At 48.6% G+C, this 19,643-nt stretch overlaps 1 protein-coding gene across 1 annotated transcript in view; it reads right to left on the bottom strand.

The window, feature by feature from the left end:
• Window positions 1–5,561: 5,561 nt before the first annotated feature.
• Csmd2 (CUB and Sushi multiple domains 2) overlaps window positions 5,562–19,643 on the bottom strand; it is a 575,103-nt gene continuing 561,021 nt past the window's right edge. Inside the window, exons 63-71 of the mRNA XM_029476560.1 lie at window positions 18,466–18,577; window positions 17,777–17,956; window positions 15,596–15,661; window positions 12,693–12,854; window positions 10,599–10,711; window positions 8,700–8,787; window positions 7,188–7,326; window positions 6,674–6,889; window positions 5,562–5,935 (exon numbers count right to left, since the gene is read on the bottom strand). Of these exons, the coding sequence (XP_029332420.1) occupies window positions 6,730–6,889; window positions 7,188–7,326; window positions 8,700–8,787; window positions 10,599–10,711; window positions 12,693–12,854; window positions 15,596–15,661; window positions 17,777–17,956; window positions 18,466–18,577 (1,020 nt within the window). The 3' untranslated portion in view covers window positions 5,562–5,935; window positions 6,674–6,729. The remainder of the gene's footprint in view (window positions 5,936–6,673; window positions 6,890–7,187; window positions 7,327–8,699; window positions 8,788–10,598; window positions 10,712–12,692; window positions 12,855–15,595; window positions 15,662–17,776; window positions 17,957–18,465; window positions 18,578–19,643) is intronic.

Raw genomic sequence — 19,643 nt, 5'->3', positions numbered from 1 at the left:
AGCCACCATGTGGTTGCTGGGATTTGAACTCTGGACCTTCGGAAGAGCAGTCGGGTGCTCTTACCCACTGAGCCATCTCACCAGCCCCCGCCATTGTCTCTTAAAGGTTGAGCAACATGTAAAAACGTATCTACATGCACCGCACCCACGTGGTTCTAATAGGAATGTCCACACTTGTCCTGAGATCTGGTGCTTGTGTGCAGGTGTCTCCGCACTGACAGCCTTCCTCACCCTCACAAGGAATCTCTGCCACTTAACTGTTCACAGCGCATTGCTGCCATCTAACTGGGTCTGGGTCTCCACTATTCCGCTCCTTGCACCAGCTTCCCGGCATCAGTCTCTACAAACCAAACTGCCTCTGCCTATACAACGGGCTTAGATTTAAAGGGACTCAGAATATTCTTTTCCCTTTTGTCTTTGCAATGCTGGGGAAGCAACTCAGGGTTTTGCACACCATAGGCAAGCGCTCTGAAAGCAAGCCACACCCCTTTCTCTTTGTTTAAAATCCTAAAGTTTTGCCGGGATGACTCAGAGCTAAGCAGGCTGCATGAAGTTTTCTCAGAGATTTGGTGCGTCTCCTAACAGGTAGGCCACATTTTTCTGTTACTTCTAGTATTTTTTTTTTACATAACTTTAAATATTAATTCTGCTTGGTCTATGTAGGTTTCTTCTTCCAAGACTCCCACCACACATGAATCAGCTCGCTCTGCCTTTTCTCACTGTCTTTATGTTTTCCTCTTCCTGGGTGGGGGATGTTCTGACTTCTCCCATGTGGCCTTCATTGCACATTTGTTCTGTATCTATCATCCTCCTTTAATGTGCTTTTTATTTGTAAGGTATGTCTGTCATCTTAAAATCTATGCCCGCTTCTAACCTGAGGTCTTCAATTTCTTACACGTGCTCTACTTGTCTGGGTGTTTTGCCTGCATGTGTGTCTGTGTGCCCTATGCGTGTGTGTCTTTGTGCCCTATGCATGTGTGTCTGTGTGCCCTATGCATGTGTGTCTGTGTGCCCTATGCATGTGTGTCTGTGTGCCCTATGCATGTGTGTCTGTGTNATGTGTGTCTGTGTGCCCTATGCATGTGTGTCTGTGTGCCCTATGCATGTGTGTCTGTGTGCCCTATGCATGTGTGTCTGTGTGCCCTATGCATGCAGTATCCTCAGAATCCAGAAGAGGACGTTGGATCCCCTGGTTGCTGGAAATTGAACTGGTGTTCTCTATAAGAGCAGCAAGTGCTCTTCACTGCTGAGCCATCTCTTTAGCTCCCTTTACTGTATTTTAATATTGGCACCTAATTTTATTTAATTAATGTTAAGCCACTTCCAAAAGGCATTCTCTCCTTATGTATTCCAAAAGGAGTATTTTAATTAGCTGTTATGCTCTACGACCATTTTCTGCATTCTATTTATATTGTGTGTACATATGTGTACATGTGTATATCCATGTGTGCATGTCATATGTGTATTGTGTATGTGTGTGGGTGCATGTGTGCATATGTACATGCATGTGCATTTGTATGTATGTATGTGTGTGCATGTGTGCATGCCATATGTGCATGTGTGCATGCCCATGTATGTATGCATGTATGCATGTAGATGAATGTGTGCATTTGTGTGTGCATGTGTGTGTATGTGTGTGTGGTACACCTGTGCATGTGTGTGTGTTCATGTGGGTGCACGTACCTGTATGTATGTTCATGAGTCTGTACATTTGTGTGTGTGTTCATGTACATTCTATGCACAGGTATGGAGGTCAGAGTGCAGCTTTTAGGAGTCGGTTCTCTCCTTCCACCCTCTTGAGGTAGTGTCTTCCCTGTTGTTGCTCCTGTCCCGTGATCTCCAGATCAGCTGGCCTTTGAGATGCCAGGCAAGCCTCCTGCATCCTCTCCCATTTTGCTGTACGAGTGCTGAGACTGCAGAAGCATATTGAGTCTGACTTTTCCAATCCTGGGGCTCAAGCTCAGGTTGTCAGGCCTGAGCAGCAGGTGCCTTTGCTCATGGCACCTGAACCCGTACTTCTTTTTACTAAGATTTATTTATTGTATGTATGAGTGCACTGTCGCTGTCTTCAGACACACCAGAAGAGGGCGTCAGATCTCACCATGTGGTTACTGATAATTGAACTCAGGATCTCTGGAAGAGCAGTCAGTGCTCTTAATCACTAAGCCATCTCTCCAGCTTGAACCCATACTTCTTATTTTCATGGAAACTATGAAGATCTGTGGATCATGATAAAACATGATAAAACACGTGTGCAGAGCTATGGAGCAATTCCGGTGGAGGGAGGGAGGGAAGGGTGCGGTGGATCTGGTTGCTTACTCGAAGGGTACTGTGTGAATTACTTTTCTTTTTGCTGTGACCGAGAACTCTACAGGAGCAGCCTCAGGGAGGTAGGTTTTGCTTTGGGTTACAGTTTGAGGATACAGTTTATCATTGTGGGGAAAACATGATGGCAGGGACTGAGGCAGCTGGTCACATTGCATGCGGTCAGAAAATGGGGGGAAGGGGCTCCTATTAAACCTTAAGCCCAGCCTCCACAGACTTACTCCTCCCGGCAAGGCTGCATTTCAGACAACCTTCTGAAAGCACTAGCCAAGGACCAAGTGTTCAAACACATGTGTCAGTGGGAGTGGGGAGACATTTTGTATTCAAACCACAGGTCCCTTCTTCCCTTGTGCAGAGGGGGTGGTGAGACTGGTGTGCCTTGGTTCTCTGGCACCATAGGTTAGCTTGCTCCTCTCTCTGTGTCCTTAGATTTATAGAACTCTCTCTTGCTTTGTCCTGGTGTTTGGGAGCAGTGAGAAATTACCTGCTGTCTTTCTGACAACCCGGGGCAAAATTCTGTTCTGAGCCATCTCCTTTGCAATGGGGCTTGTTTCCCCCATGGCACCTTCTGATCGTGAACCCTGGCAAACTGAGGGAGGTTCAGAGGCAAGGATCAGCCAATCCTGCTGGCTCTCAGTGGCTAGAGGGTAAATACCAGATGCTATGTACCAGACCAAATGCCTTCACCCAAACTGGGAAAGCTGGCTTACACTGGGTCACTGACGAGGGGAAGTGGGACCTCAGTTCAGTGCAGATGCGAGGCCAGGAGGCCGAAGGGAACCTGGATGTGCTTTCCACATAAGATGGCAACTTCCTAATTCCCACCAAGCTCTCTGTTCCTACCCGGAAGACCCCCCCACAGCCTGGAATCCGTGGAGCCTGACCTCCACAGTCCCAGCCAAACTCTATCTCCTCCTCATTAGAAAACACCTGCCCCCCAGCCATGAAAGAAGCCGTAAAAATGTAAGAAAACCAATGCAAAAATTTATATTTTATTTGAATTCAAAAAATTTAAAATTGCTTTCAAATTCCGGAAAGTACCATAATGCCGAACCCCAGGGGAAGCCTCATATACAGGGAGAGATAAATTAAACGCATAGACTGCAGACAAGCCGAGAAGGGGTGTAGATTACATATTTACAGCACGGGATGCTCTCTGAAAACCATATTTATACATTTTATTACATTTACAAAAAAAGGCTCCCACACCATTTACCTACAATAATGAAAAAAAAATGTACACCTTTTTTTCTGTCTTTTTTTGGTACTGTACAAACTTTGTATAATAAAAATATATCTCTGTACAAAAGATTTTTTTTTGTTTTTGTTTTACTTTTTTTTTTTTCCTCGTGGGATGGAGGTGGTAGATACAGGGATGGTGGGTGAAGGGCTTAATCTGCCTAGTTCTCTTCTGAGCCTCTGGGGATGAAGAAAAAGTGCCCAAAGCCAGAGAGAGGGTGACACACAGCAGATGCTGGGTGCCCACCAACCTTTGCTCCTTGAGTGTCTCCTGGAACCTCCCAAGCACACACAGTGGGGAGGGGAGGAGGCAGGGCTGGGTGAGCAGACTGGGCCAGCTCTGGGGAGAAGTGGTGAAGGAGACCGAAAACCTCCTGCATTCATCATCAAGGGCAGAATGGGCATGAACAAGTTTGTCTAGACTGGTCCTCTCCCACTGGATGCAGGGATGCTAAGTCCCAGAGGGCCAGAGGGGGTGTGTGGGCAGGAGTGGGCCTGCCCTTGCGGTCTTTGATGCTCCTGCTGGAAATGGAGACCCCCTCACTTCAGCCCGTCCCTCATCGAGCTCTTTTAATTGTTCCTGTGAACTGCATGGCTCTCCCCCGTCCATCCCCACACACATTCTATTTGTTATTTCAATATGTTCTACAAGCGTTGGAGACTGTGGTTCACACAGAAGCAGGGGTGTATGCTCATGGGGACCTTCCGTAAGACACGGGAAAGGTGAATCTAAATGTCATTATGTTGATTTCTAAACTCACGAGCTTCCCAACCACACTCATAAGGAATTCATTAATGACCTAAACACAGTGTCATTGTCTAATTCAGTGGTTCTCAACCTTTCTGTTGCTGCTGCCCTTTAATACAGTTCCTCACCTGATGGTGACCCCCAACATAAAATTGTTTTTGTTGCCTTTTCATAACTGTAATTTTGCTACTGTTATGAATTATAGTATAAATATCTGATATGCAGGATGGTCTTAGGTGACCCCTGTGAAAGGGACACTTGACCCACAAAGGGGTCGTGATCCACAGGTTGAGAAACACTGGCCTAAATGACTCTGAGACACTCGCCAGGAGCTGGAGAGAATGGGATTTTTGCTCCGTTCTCTTGATTAAGGAGCTGCCAGGTCCTCTGCTGTGGTTGTGGGCTGTTGGAAGCCAAGGGGCGAGCACCAATTCAGGAGGCTGGGGCATTGGGTGCTTCATCTGGTGCTGCCCAGGCACAGATGGCAGCATCCAGATTAGACACGCATATCCTCTTGTTGAGACTCCCCTCCCTTCCTGCCTTTGGTGCCCACTGTAGACCTGGGTATTCTGGTAGCAGGTGCAGCGGACGTCAGGGTCAGAGAGATTCGAGTTTACATATCTGGCGTACTTTGTGGCTCATGCGTCCATCTTCCCTGACCCCTGAATGGAAACAGCGAGTCCTGCTTTGGTGGTGTTTGAAGAACTAGAAGTGACACATAAAGAGTCAGGCACGGAGAATAAGTCAGCAAGTGGTGGCTGCCACCTTTTGGGAGCCAGGGCTGGTTTGCTCCTGTCCTCTCCAGGGTGTGCTGTCTGGTCTGTAGAGGTCTTTTTCTCTTCTTGTGGTCAGCTGACAGCCAGATGTGATGCCAGGCTCCTGAGTCAGATTCCTGCTGTATCCCCCACTCCACCATGACTTTACCCTTCTTTTCCAAAGATGCCCAAGACCCCAAATAACTTCTTAATTCACTGGGCTTAGAACTCAGTGTCATTATGGTTAAAAAAACAATTGCATTGATTACCTAATTATATCTGAAGAATGTCCCCCCTTTTCTTCCAGGTAATCCTTGCTATCGATGTGCAAATGGGGCCACCCCTGCAGCCAGGTGGCTTCTGCATGCTACCTCCCATGAGATGTGACCTTCTTACTCATTCTTCATGTCCCTACACATGGGGACACATTGGTTTGAGAGGTAATGATGCTTTTCTCATCATCTCCTCTGGGTTTGTGGGGAACAGTGTCGAGGGCATCTTTCACACACACGCAATACACACACCCACCCACCCATGCACCCACGCACACGCACACACACACTTCCCTTTCTTAAGCCTCTGTGGTCTCTTCTGTAGGACACAGTGAAGGAGAGGCTGTGTGCGCTCAGGTGCACACCCATCATTCATTCTGCTGTCTGCATCCATCTGCCTCCCTCCAGCTGCAGCCCTCTTCCTCTGCTGCCCAATGCAGGGCATCGTGGAGTCCTCTCCAGGGTGACGAGCACGGATGGAGGCAGGGCGGGCAAGGGCCTGAGGCCCAGCAGTGGCAGACGTAGGCGGAGGGACAGACGAAGATGGGCACTGGGCGCTGTGCTCAGGGGAGCTCCTTCCTGCCCCCTGGGGGGAGCTGGAAACCAACAGACCACAGCAGGTAGGTGGAAGAGAGGAAGGAAGGAGAGGTGAGGTGGGGGTGGGAACAGGAGTGGAAGGGTGAGGGGTGGCAAAGAGGCAAAGCCAAGCAGGAGGAAAGAACAGAAGGGCATCAGTTGGTTCTGTCTTTTGCTTTTGGATTTTAGTCTTCTCCAACTGGGGATGGGAACATGTAGGGAGTGTGTACAGTGGCAGAGCATTAATTACCCACCAACCCCCATGTGTATGTGTGTGTGTGTGTGTGTGTGTGGTGTCTGCATGTTTGCATATGCACAGACAACACAAAGTGCAGTGCTCATGCATGCATGCATGTATGTGGAGGCCAGATGTTGATTCTGGTCCCTTCACATATCAACTAGTCTGGCTACCATCTTGCTCCTGACACCTCCTCTCTCTACTTCCCCAATGGGTGGTTTGCCACACCCGCTTGGCTTCTTTCGGGTTATATCTTTTATTCCCTTGTGGGTCAGCTTTCCTACTGCAGTTTGGATTCTGACCCACTCTTCTTAGATACGTGGCCTTGTTCAAATTTGTTAATGTTCACGTGCTTAACTTCAGTTTTCTCATCTGCAGTGAGGGTCCTAATACTACTGGCCAGCTCTCCATGCCTGTGGTGGTGGGGTGCCCCTGTGTGCAGGAGCAGTGTGTACACAGGTCACTGTATCCCCTGCAGAGACGGTCTGTCTCCCACCCTCTCCAGTCCCCCCAATCTCACCGGCTGCTGGCGGCGGGGCACTCAGTGGCGGTGGCAGCTGCAGCCAGGCCTGGGGGCTATACCGCAGTACACACTGTGCTGACTGTGAACTCCGCCTCGTTGCTCATGATGTCTGTGGGCTGGATGTTGCGGTCATACATGGGGTTCTCAAATGTGGCCCGCACGTTTGTGTTCTCGTGGCCAGCATAGCCATTGAATGGGACTTTGGGTCTTCTCCTGAGAATAGGAGACAGTGACCTTGAATTCAAAGATGACACAGGATCCAAAGCAAGAGTGGAGAGGGGTCCTTTCTCCCTTTAGAAAGGTTACATTATTCTGAGTCTGCCGGGTAGGGTGGGCTGGGCTGGACTGGGTGCTCAGTTGCTCTCCCTGGCCTCCATCTTCAGAGTACTAGAACTGGGTACACTGTTGCTTTCCCTGGCTTCTGCCTTCAGGGTACTAGGTCTGAGTATACAGTTGTTCTCCCTGGTTTCTACCTTCATGGTACTAGGTCTGGGTCACAGCTTCCCAGTACCTGTGCTTGTAGAGATAGAGGACGAAGCCGGCGATGATGAGAGCGATGAAAGGCACCAGGATGGCGGCGGCCACTGAGCTGCTGTTGGAAGCAAAGTGCCGGCCGATGGACTCGGGATCTGACTCCAACAGCCTGAGGTCTGCAAAGTGCCAGAGCATACCACTCAAGTCACAGACTCACCCTGAGGTGATGCTCCCCACTGGCCACTCAACCCTGCTGCAGAGTGGCAGGTACTGCCACCTGCTCTTGCTCAGATGGCAGAAGCCTGTGCCCAGACAGCAGCTGCCTGCCTCACAAGCTCTCAGAGAACTCCCTGGAGGCCCATGTGAGCTTGCCTCTGGTCACATTGTATCCAGAGGACTGTGCCTGGAACACAGCTATCCCTGGGGGCTGGGGGTGGGGAGGTCCCAGGGAAGATAGGTAGCAGATGAACCTGACATCATATCCCTGAACACAACCTTCAAAGGATGAAGTTCTTTTGAAGTTTCTACGCTTTTCTTGGCCATAAAAGCCCGTTATTAGATGAAAGCTTTCATCAGGTGGAGCCATGGTATATATGTGTGTGTGTATATGTATATATGTATATGTGTATATATGTGTATGTATATATGTATATATATCTCACAGTGAGGTTGGGTTGCCATGGCAGGAATGAGTTGGGGTATATGAAGGCTCGCCACTCACTCCATTGGCTCCCTGTGAAGGGCCACCTAGCTGAGGGGCTAGGGGTCAACAGGGAGCAGAGAGTTGGCTATGTTTGCTGGGATCTTCCGACTACTGGACTGAGGGTCCCGGGTCTGTGTCAGGAGGTGTGAGGACTGCCACATGTGGGACCCTTGAGAGCAAAGCTGAGATGGCTGTGGGGAGGGGTGGAGAGGAAGAGGTGCCATGAGTAGATCTGAGCTGACTGAAGAGAGAACTTTCTGGAGGGGAGAGCTGTCGGAGAAGGTAGAGGATGTCCTGGTAGGCAGGGGCCCTGGGAATGGGAGGTCATGGTACGTGGGATACAGAGGTGGCTTTCAGGGACACATGGTTGTCCCCATCTTTTCTTTGTTGTTCCTGAGAAGCTAGGACCCTATTCCACGTGAGTCTGAGCCCCTGGGACAGGACCTGTTTCTGGAGTGGTCATGCCCAAGTGTGTGGAGTCCAATCCTGGGACAGGACAAACAGTTCCTTAGCGTTTGGGTCTTTTGTCTGTGACATAAGGGCACTCCACGCTCTCTGGGGAAATGCTAAGGAAGCCATGACGCTACAGGGAAGGGCAGCCTGATGCAGGGGTACTACGGCAACTCCCTGATCCTCTGGGCGGGGGTGATGCCCGTAGTGCCCGATGGCCAGCATGGCAACCTGAGGCTGAGTGCCAGTCTAGCATCTGTTCTCGGAGCTACTGCAGCTTCTGTCTGAGTCTTAAGGTAATACAGGCCCAGATGAACTTAAATTCATCAGTTTCCTTCCTGCCCCAGGATACAGCTCTCTCCCCCCGCCCCCGCCCCGGCTCACACTGCTAGTTACCAAGTCTTTGAAAGCCGAACTGCCCAAAGCCTTGGCCCTTGACAGAGCCTTGGTAGACAAAGGTGCCTCCAGAAGACTCCGAGGAAACCTGTAACAGCAGAAATGGGCAGGAGGAGAGATATGGGGAGAAAGTGGGGGAGGGAGATGGGGATAGAGGAGGAAGGAGGGAGGGAGAGAGAGGGGGAAACAAGGCATGTTAGAACAATCTGGAACTCCTGCCAGGCCAGAGCATAGCTGGCATGTGTGTGTCAGTTGGCAGAGCTGGGATACCTACTAGATGTGAGGGGTGTGTGTGTGTGTGTGTGTGTGTAGAGGGAGAAGTGTGTTTTTTTTCTCTTTTTCTGGAGTTTTGAGGCGAGATCTCAAGTAACCTAGGCAGGTCTTGAACTTCTATATATTGCCAAAGATGGCCACAAACTGCTGTTCCTCCTGGCTACAACTCCCCAGCGCTGGGAGCTGAGGTGTGAGACGCAGTCTGTGTTCTTCATTTTCTGCTGCTCACACTGTGTTGTGCTTCAGTTCCCATCCGTGGGATGTCATGTACAACACACACCGTGAGGTCCGAGTGACACAGTGATGTCCTCATCTCAATCTTTTAGTAGGCTTTGGGCACATGGAATCATAAGAGGAAACTGTGATGAAAACTGACTTGCGGACTGCCAGCAGAGTTGTGAGGGAAGAGATGAGCCTGGCAGAGTGAACATATTCTGGAGAGTTCCTGGCTGTTCCAGGGGATGTTGGTTTCTGAGGTGATGGCTGGGACATAATTCGTTGGCATCCCCCTGCACCTGACCCTCCTGATGTTCCAACAGCTGGCCTGTCCTCTTAGCAGCTGGAGTATGCTTTGAGGATGCTGCAGGTGTACCCCCAAAACCCACGCTCCAGCTCCAGGGGTACCCTTTCTCTAGTGTCTTCACACGTTCCCTCAGATAGATCCTGGTCTGCTGAAGAAGGGACCCCAATGGTTGCCAGCTGCTCCCGGACCCACAGCTTTATCCTTCCCCTCCCTTGGCCTGCACTTCCCACTCCGGGTCCCAGCTTTGAGCCTTGTCTATGTACATCTGCTGACCCTCCTGGCCTGGTTGAACCACTTGTTCCTGTCACTATTGAATCATTTATTCATTCTCAGCTTTTGGACTGCTGCTAATACCAGAACCGGATCCCCAAGGGATCCACAGACATCCCGGGTACAGCAGGGAACGATATGCAGGCTCCAGCCCCTGGAGAAGCGATGTGGCTTCTCCTTGTGGGTCTACCAAGCAGACTCTCCCAGCCACAGCACTCCACCAGCTAGCTCTGTCTTCAGCTTTGCTACCCCAGCCCATTAGATCATTTGTTCTTTTCCCATTCTGTCTTTCCTCTAGGGGGTCAAAGACAGTAATGCAGGGGCTGTGATAGGTGATTCCATGCTCAGCGCTCCTTTTTGAAATCAGAAGGGACCTGCACATGACCGTCACTAGGGACTGTTGCTACTTTGTGAATACTCTACAATGTATATATTCCCCACAAAGGCATTCAAGAGATCCCTGCCTCTCTCTTCTGTGTCCTGGACTCCCAAGCTGTGCTGACTCCAGCTTGAGCACACATCCCAGGGAGTCACTGGGGATTCACCTTCTCCCGGGCCACACCCGTGGCACCATGACCTTCACTCTCATACTCCCGACCCCCTGCTTCCTGCTTCCTGTGCTGACTGTGGAGATCACACAGTTGTCTCAGACCTTGACTCTGAGTCTTCAAACCTCTTTGAGCCCCACTTTTCCCAGTCCATCAGCTGACCAGGACTCCCCAGGTTTCCAGGCAACTTCAGTAGTTCCCACACCCCAATGTCCTTTCTCTGCAAGGAGTCTGGGAACAGGGTTGGGGTGCAAGACCTGGTGAAGAGCAATCAGCCTCACTTACATGGCCATCTAACGCCCAGTGGTCATCTTTGAACTTATTCACAAAGCTCTCCACAGGCCCCGTGACCTGGTAGACTTGAAGCAGGAGGCGGAAATCTTCCTTTTTATAGTTTCCTAGAGAAAGAAAGTAGGTTATATTTGCAACTCTATGAAAGTTCTCAAAATCCACATCTGTGGGTGTCATGGGCGTGGCTGTCTGTGTGACACTCTGGTGTGGACACTGGTGTAAATGTCCCCTGCACACATGTTGGTGCATGTGCTTGTATGTGGTTGAACGTGAGTGTGTGCAGGAATGTGAAGATGCATGCTCATAACTGAATAGCTAAAGGCTGTGATTCGGTTTTTATATGTTTGAGCAAAAGTATGATTTTTGTGGGACTGGTGAAATGGCTCCGTGAGACACGGCACCTGCCAACGGGCTTAATGATGGAGCTCCATTGCTAAGATCCATGCGGCAGGAGGAGAGAACATCCTCTGGAAAGCTGCCCGCTGATGCCCACACACATGTTGTGTGGCATGTGTACATGCACATAAACAAACAAACACATATATACATACATATGTACATACAATTTAGAGGTTTTAAGATGGAATATGATTTTGTATATTTTGATCTGAACACCAATGCATAGGAACGTTTGTTTACAAGTCCATGAACACAGAAGAGCATACACAGGTAGGAGCGTGTGTCTTTTATCAGAACAAATGAGTGAATAGGACTGTGTGTATGGGGGGGGCATGATCACACATGGGCTGTGCGTATGGAAGTTAATTCATTCATTCAGCAATTCATCTGTCTAGTCAAGAAAATACTTGTTTTCTGATTACACAAAAGTTGAAACCTGAACAAACTTTACAAAGGGATGCTTGAAGATAAAAAGAGATCTCTTCTGGTCTTACTAGTTACCACGGTAACTTACGGTGGTGCCCACAACTACACATGATTTTAAAGTGCCAATAGAAAGGAAATTGCTGCTGTGGATGCTTTTGTGGAATGCGTTTTCTTTCTTATGAATATAGTTTTTATTACTTTAAAACTTGGAGGTACAATGTATTCTGATGGGTATATTCACTACTAAACTGGCATTTGTTTTAAAGTTTCATTTATCATTATACATATACATATACGTGTGTGTGTGTGTGTGTGTGTATGGGTGCATGCATATATGTGCAGGTGTCTGTGAAGACCAGAAGGAGCTGCCTACATGTGGGTGCTGAGAACCAAACTTGGGTCTTCCTCAAGAGTAGCGAGTGCTCTTAACCACCAAGCCATTTCCCCAGCCCTCAAAGTGGTATTTTTTTTTATCTTGGAGATGTGATATGATGAAACCACTTACATTTTATTCTGTGGAAATGCTCTGTTTTTAGCTTTTTGTAATATAAATATAATTTTGAAGTGAACATTGTTTATAATTTTATAATTTTTTTCTGTTTCTATTTCATATGGCAAAAATATCCAAGAATACGGTAATTTTCAAGGGTCTTGCTAGGACTTGCCCAGCCTTCCCTGGAACTGTTTAGACTATGGTGGGATTTGGAGTTTGTGAGAAATCACATTTTGTGTTTGCTTTTCATTCTGATTATGCTTGAAAAGTTTTTTTTTTTTGTTATTTTTTTTTTTTTTTTTTTTTTTTTTTTTTGGTAGTTGGTCTCTCTGTCTCTGTCTCTTTTTTGAAACAGGGTCTCACTATTTGCTCTGACTGTCCTGGAACTCACTATGTAGAGCAGGCTGGCCTCGAACTCACAGATATCTGCCTGCCTCTGTCTCCTGAGTGCTGGTGTTAATGGTCTGAGCCACCACAGCCGGCTCCTTTCTTTAGTGTATTGATTGTACTTGGGCTGCTGGGGATCCCCTGCTTCTACCTTTGGCTCAGTCCTCAGGCTGTTTCTCTTTCCTTTGAGGGAGTTCTTCATGTTTGAGTTACCAGGGTTGCCGTTAGTCCATGGGCCGGATGAGTAGACACCCTCTCTTTCCTGACTGACAGGCTGAGCCCCACCTGACCCTATGATGCAGTGACCTGATTCATCCCAGCTGAAGTGTGTGACTGTCACCCCTGAGCCTGCCCTGCTCTCAGACACATTGTTGCTTCCTTACCTGCCAAATGCAGTTCCACCCCACTGTGGTCGATCATGGTGGCGTTGACCTTGCTGTTGGCTACCTGGAAGCCGGTGACTCTAAGCATGGCTGGCTGCTTCTTCCCCTGGTATTCATAGGCCCCTTTCCATAAGGAGTTCTTGGCAAAAACATCCCCTGGAACTGGAGGGATCGAGAAGGTGTGAGTTAGACTTGGAATGTTGGGACAGCCAGGGACAGACAACCTGATGACTGATTATAGATGAAGACTCGTGTCTGATGTGGGGGTGGTGGTAAGGCGCTCTGGTGACTGTGGGGTCCTCTTATGTCTTAGAGTACTGGTGGAGGGAATGGAAACTGGCATATTGAAGGGACATCTGTATGCCCACCTTCATTGCAACTACTCGCAGCTGTCAAATTATGACAACTGCAGTGTCTGTGGGTGGATGGAAAAAGAAAATGGACTGAACTATGAAATACCATTCACCCCTCAAAGAGGAAAATCCTTTGCTTTGCGATAACATGGACGAACTTGGGGGACGTGATGCTACAAGAAATAAGCCAGAGGGAGGAAAGTTATTGTGAGGTGTCACTTACAGACCAAGTTAAAATGTCACACTTTAGAAGCAGGGAGTGGAGAGAAGTGGGGTTGGGGGTGTAGACACATGGTCAAAGGGGACAAATTTCCAGCCGGTCAGGAAGAACATTAGTGACTACTGCCCAGTGTCCGACTTTGGTTAATAATAATATACAGTATATTTTAAACATGCTAAAAAACGTATTTGAAATATTCAAAGTGAGGTGATGTGTGTTAATTAGCTTCATGTAATAATGTTACAGTATACACGCAAAGGGTAACTTCATATTGTGCTTCACATACATGTGCCTAAGAATGCAATGTAAATATATTTGCTTCTATGTAGATAATAGCTGTTAAGTCAACGATAACTAAGTCAGAATCACAAAGATTAGGTATAGAGAATGGACCAGGACTTGGGGGACAGATAGAGCTCCCTAGAAAAGAAAATAGAACAGGTAATTATGGATGGATGGAGGTTTGGAATGGGAGGATCAAGTGGGGATGAGGGAGGAGATACAGGAAGAGACAGCTAAAGTTAAGGGCCACCTGAGGGGGAGTGTGGAAACCTAATACAATAGAAACTTTCCAAACTACATCCAGATATGAAAGCAATCTAAATGAATTTGCCCTGTAATGGGGGAACACAGAGTCCCAACTGGCCATCTCTTGTCACCAAATGAAGCTTTCAATACCAGAAGTTGTCGACCAAAGGGGTCTCATTGGCATCCTCAGATAACCCAATCTGCTGCCAAGACTGTAGGTTGCACTCCACAAACCAATGGCAAAGTAGCATTGCAGAAGAGAACTGCACAATGCATTGGACATAGAATAGTCAAGTGGTGCCTCCGTAGAACCTTCATCCATGTGTGCTGGCTTCATCAGGTACCAGAGACCATCTTCCTCACTTGGGGGCTGCAGCTCTATTCTGCTAGTGGGGGCCATTCCACCTGCTCATCAGGGTCCCTCTAGGTCTTCAATGCTACAATGGTTAAATACTCCAGTACTTCCAATAACATATACAGTGTGAGTGGGTAGAAGCTCCCTGCTCCCTGGCAAGTGTGGCTCCCAAACCATTCATCTCTGTAGCAGCTTTCTTAGGCAGTGGTTCTAAAAACGGTGAGTTATGACCCTTTGGGGATTGCATATTAGATATCCTGCATATCTACATATTAGATATCCTGCATATCTACATATTAGATATCCTGCATATCAGATATTTACATTGCCATTCACAACAGTAGCAAAATTACAGTTATGAAGTAGCAATGAAATGATTTTATGGTCGGGGGTCATCACAACATGAGAAACTGAATTGAGGGGTTGCAGCATTAGGGAAGTTGAGAGTCTCTGCCTTAAGGCAAGGTTTCCCCTCCCTATTCAACCTAACAACAGTATTTAATTGACGTGACGCTCAATTGCCAACAGACATAGCTGGTCAAGGACTAAAATGTCCCCTGAACCCAATCTATAGAACTTTAACATACATGCCGAGGTACAGTACCGTTTGGATCTGGAAGGTTCCACTATAAAGCTTAGTCCCCAGCATGACACTCTTGGGAGGTGGGAGGTGGAGGGTAGGTAGTGGAAACTTTAGGAGGTGGGGCAGGAGGTTTTAGGTCAGTAGGACATTCCACTGAAGGGAATTGTGCAGCCCCGGTCACTTTATCTTCCCCTTTTTTCTCTCATGCAACTGTGAGGTGAGTGGGCTTTCTCCACCGTGTGTGTTCCCACCAGGACATTTACCACCCCACTGCCAGCCTCAAAGCCAACCAGTCCCGGATTCATCACCAGAACCATGAATTAAAATAAACATTTTGTCTTCCTAATTGGATTGGATACAGTCTTTGTTACAGCAGTGGAAATCTAACAAGCATGGTAATAAAAGTTGAAGGTCCAACATAGGACATCAGAATTTGTAATAATTTTGCATTGGCCAAACTGCACCTGTGGTTCTGTGTGCAGTTCTGGATGTGACATTCTTAAAGACATTTTGAAGAGGTTCCAGTGACCAATGAGCTCCCCGAGAAGGAGTAGAGTCTCTGGGTTTGTGAGCACACACTGGTGGGGACTGTGCCAGGAGGGGCGGCACGACCCAGGGATTCCAGAGCTCAGGGTTGCAGTCACTTTTCTGAGGGCCTGGGCTTTCTCTTCTGATGAAGCATCTCATTAAGGCTCCCTTCCTCCTGATGTTGCCTGTCTTAGGAGCTAGCAGGGAATTGTCTTGGTGTCTGTGGAGGGTCTCCATTCCTTCCCACTGGGCATGGGACCTGTGTGCTTGAAACTGGCTAACTGCATGGCAGAGGCGGCACCAGTTTCGTGAGCCAGCAGTCTGGACTCTGCCTACCTGAGGCTTGGGTGAGCAGAGGCTCCCGGGCTGTGTTGATGGGTCTCCCGCTGGGCCGGACCTCTGCTGGGAAAGGCAAGGGGAAGAAATAGGGTCAGCCTCTGGTTCACTCTGTGGAGGGAAACTGATGATGGCCGCCTGCCTGAAGTTAGGTGAAGATGCTCTCAGGTCATGCCCTGGCCTCATCCTCTCCTACGAGGATAGTGATGTTACACACCCATCTCAGAAAAGCATGGTGCACAGACAAACGAGGGAATCAGACACGTCAGTCACAGCTACTGGAGTATCAGACGAAGCACAGAGATGTACGTATTTATGCCGTTCTTTGTTACTGTATTAGGTAAGGACAGCAGAACCTGGCATGATCTTGAAATAGTTAAGGACAACTAAAAATAGAATTATCATCTGATCCAGCAATCCCACTCCTGGGTGTATCCCAAAGGAACTGAATCTACCATGCTAGAGATGAGCCTCATGCTTGGGTTCACTGCAGCGCAGTTCACGGTGCCCATGATACCCAGCCAACCTCTCTGTCCTTGACTTGTGTGAACATAAACACTCACACTCCATGATACACACACACACCCCACACACATATACACTATACCATACACACCTCATACCACAGCTTACACATATCCACACATATGCCATATCTATACCATACCATATACCACACATTCTCATACCACTTACTACACACACATCCCATACCATATACCTCATACCACAATATACACCCCAGATACACAGCCCACACCATTTCTCTCTCTCCTCTCTCTCTCTCTCTCTCTCTCTCTCTCTCTCTCTCTCTCTCTCTCTCTCTCTCTCTCGCATACACACCTGACACTGCATATCATACATACTCATACTCTCTCTCTCTTTTTCACACACACCATATACCCCCATACTATATCTCTCACACATATACTTCATACCACATATAACACACACACTACACCATGTATCACACACACAACACACCCTATACCTCCATACCATCTTTTCTCTTTTTTTCTCCCACACATAACCCACACCATATATGCTACATACATATATCAAATACCACACACACACATACAAAACTCACAATAAACACTCTCACACACAAACCTCACAATAAGCATGTGCACACACGCACACACACAACTTCACAATAAACATATACACACACACCAGATATCTCACACACACCATACTCATCCCCAACACACCATATACCCCCACCACAAACACATACCATACCATATACCACACACGACATTCCGGAGGCAGTCCTCCCTGGCTCCCGCCCTCCCCTTCAGTGGCCTTCCTCCTCATTCCCAGCATTCAGTGCATCCCTTGGCTCCTTAAGGGGTCGTTAGTTCCACCGATCCGGTTAGGATGATCAGTGTCTCTTTCAAGCATTCATTATTTCTAAGTCTTCCACATATGGTGGTGACATATTAACATGACAACAAATTTTAAATACCAAGTGTGTCAGGAGAGTAGAGACTGCAGAAAGTGACACCAGGGTGAGTGTGAGGAAGGAAATGGCTGACAGAGAAGGACTAGAATCCTTTCCCTGCCTGGGTTCCACACACCCGGGAGAGCGTGGTCAGGAAGAGCCTTGCTTCACTCTCCACGCGGGAGAGGCTGGTGCTGTGTAAATGACCTCCGCAGGGCCATGGTGCTACTGGACAGGGCTTTGGGGCTTTTCTCTCAGCTCTCTCGTCCATTCCCACCCTGACAGTGCTGTCTCAGAATGTCTTTATTCCCATTTCCCTCTGTGATGGGCCTGGAGACTCTGGCAAGTGACCCTGGGGCACAGATCATGCCTGTAACATGATAATGTGCTTTGTTGTGAACTCCTTAGGACAGACAAACACCCCATGCCCAGGACAGGCCTGGCAGGGTGATAGTAAGGCTAACAGGAGGAGATTATAAAGTCAGGCACTCTTCAGGCCTGCTAGGAGGATCTGGGCAGGACGCCGCATGCTTGCTTAAGTGAAAGGGATGGTGTGTGTTTGCATACGTGGCGGCAGGCGGTGGGGTCAACATGAACTTGTGTGAGCAGTTCTGAAGTGGTCTCCTGCCTCAGCCACACTTCAGTCAGAAGCAGGGGTTGACTTCTTCCTGGTCCTGCTCAGAGCCTGCCAACCCCTTCCTCCATAGCTCCCGCCCTAGAAAGGGCTGGCTCACCCAGGCAGACGGGCGGTTTGCCTGTCCAGCTGCCGTCGGCTTTGCAGGTACGGTGCTCAGAGCCACCCCGGAGGGAGAAGCCCTCCTGGCAGGAGTAGATGAGTGTGTAACCCATGGATGGCAGGTCCAGGGCCCCGACATTGGCGTGTGTGGGCGTCTCTGGTTGTTTGCAGTGGTGGGCTGGGTGATGAGAGCAAAGACAACGTTAGGCCCGAGGAGTCTGGGATTTGAAGATGCAGCAGACATATTTGAGGGGCCTCTCTTCCACCCCCAACCCTATGTAGAACCCTGTTCCTTCCCATCTCTGCCCTTTCATGCCTGGCTCCCTCTTCTTCACTTCTTTGCAAGTTCACATTCAAGATCTTTAGGAATATTTTAGTATGATGGCTTAGCCGGTCATGGAGAACCTCAATCTGCAACACTAAGCACATGACTAATGTCTGCAATGTTTCCGCGACCCTGCCCCTCTATAGTTCATAGTTCTCAATGGCTCTCGATTACTTAATTCTTTGCTAAGGTCTAAGGATGACCTTCAAATTCCAGAAAGGCTTTTGTGTAGAAACATCTGTGATGCCCCAAGAGGCAAGTACTATAGAGAGCTCAACACTGGTCCTGATGGGAACACATCCCACCACTCCATCCTGGGCCGGAGGATGAAGTGTGGGGTCAGGTGGGGGGGTGGCACTCACGGACACAGTCAGGTGGGGTTCCACTCCAGGTCAGGTTGGGAAGGCAGGTCCTGGTGGTGGATCCCTGAAGCAGGTAACCTTTCTGACAACGGAATAGCACCGTGCTCCCAACCTGCCGCAAGGACAGAAGTGTCCCATGTCACCTTCCACCTAGCAGTGTCTCACTGTCACTTACTTCCCAGGGGAGAACTCCAACTCAGGCTGTTGCCTCTGTTGGCACTATGAAACTTCTCTCCTGGCTGAGTCCTATTGGTCCTTTGGGACTGACTGAAAGGATGCCTTGTGATCGGATCAGTGCCCTCACTGGGCATGTCACACTTCTAGGGTGAGCATTTCCTCCTTGAAAGGAACACTGAACCCCAGTCTCCCTGAGCATAAAGTGGGGGTGGCTGCTGTGCCAGAATGGCACTGGAAATCTGTGACATTGAAATGTGATGGTGGAGTTGAAAGCATTTTATAAAATGTGAATAACTGTGCAAAACTAAACGATCTTTCTGTGAAATGACATTCTAAGAACTGGAGACCTGCCACCTTTACGAATGTGGAGAATCTGTGCTTTGGAAAACTCTGTCAGACAGAACTGCTGCCTTCTCTTGTTTGGCTGTGTCCTCATTTCTATCCTCCAAGAGTCACTGGCCTCTTCTGTTCATTTGGCTTAAAGGACAGGTCAGTTTCCCACAATGCAATTCAGACTGTAACATCTCCCAGCTCCAACAGTCATGGGTCCTTATACCAACAAAGTCAGATTCAGACTCAAGGCAGCGCTCTTCGTTACACCGGTTTCTTCCACATCCAACCTGTTCTCTCAGCCTTTCTCATTTGGTTCTACAAACTGGGCACATTTCTCTGCCTAGTTGGCGAAATCAAAACCCTCAAGCTAAGTCTGATTCCTCCCTTGTCCCCTAATACTACCATGGGGCCTCTGGGCTCTAGGGAAGCACAAGGTGAACACAATACATCCCGAAGGCTCTGCTCCCCCACAATGCTGTCCCCTCTTTGCAGCCAGTCATGATGGGGGTGGGGGTGTCTCCTCGACTGCATCCTTCATGCTTCTGTTTTGCACCACTGTGATTTCTGTCCTTGACTCCGCAGCCCGAGTGGCATTTGAAATAGTGGATCAGAGTCACTGCCTTCAAGGGCAGAATAAGATCCAGAATACGCACTTGGCCTCAGGCCCT

The sequence above is a fragment of the Mus caroli genome, chromosome 4 (assembly GCF_900094665.2).
Source record: "Mus caroli chromosome 4, CAROLI_EIJ_v1.1, whole genome shotgun sequence".
Taxonomy (NCBI): Eukaryota; Metazoa; Chordata; class Mammalia; order Rodentia; family Muridae; genus Mus; species Mus caroli.
The sequence above is the reverse complement of the archived record's forward strand: the minus strand, read 5'-3'. Positions and strand labels throughout refer to the sequence as shown.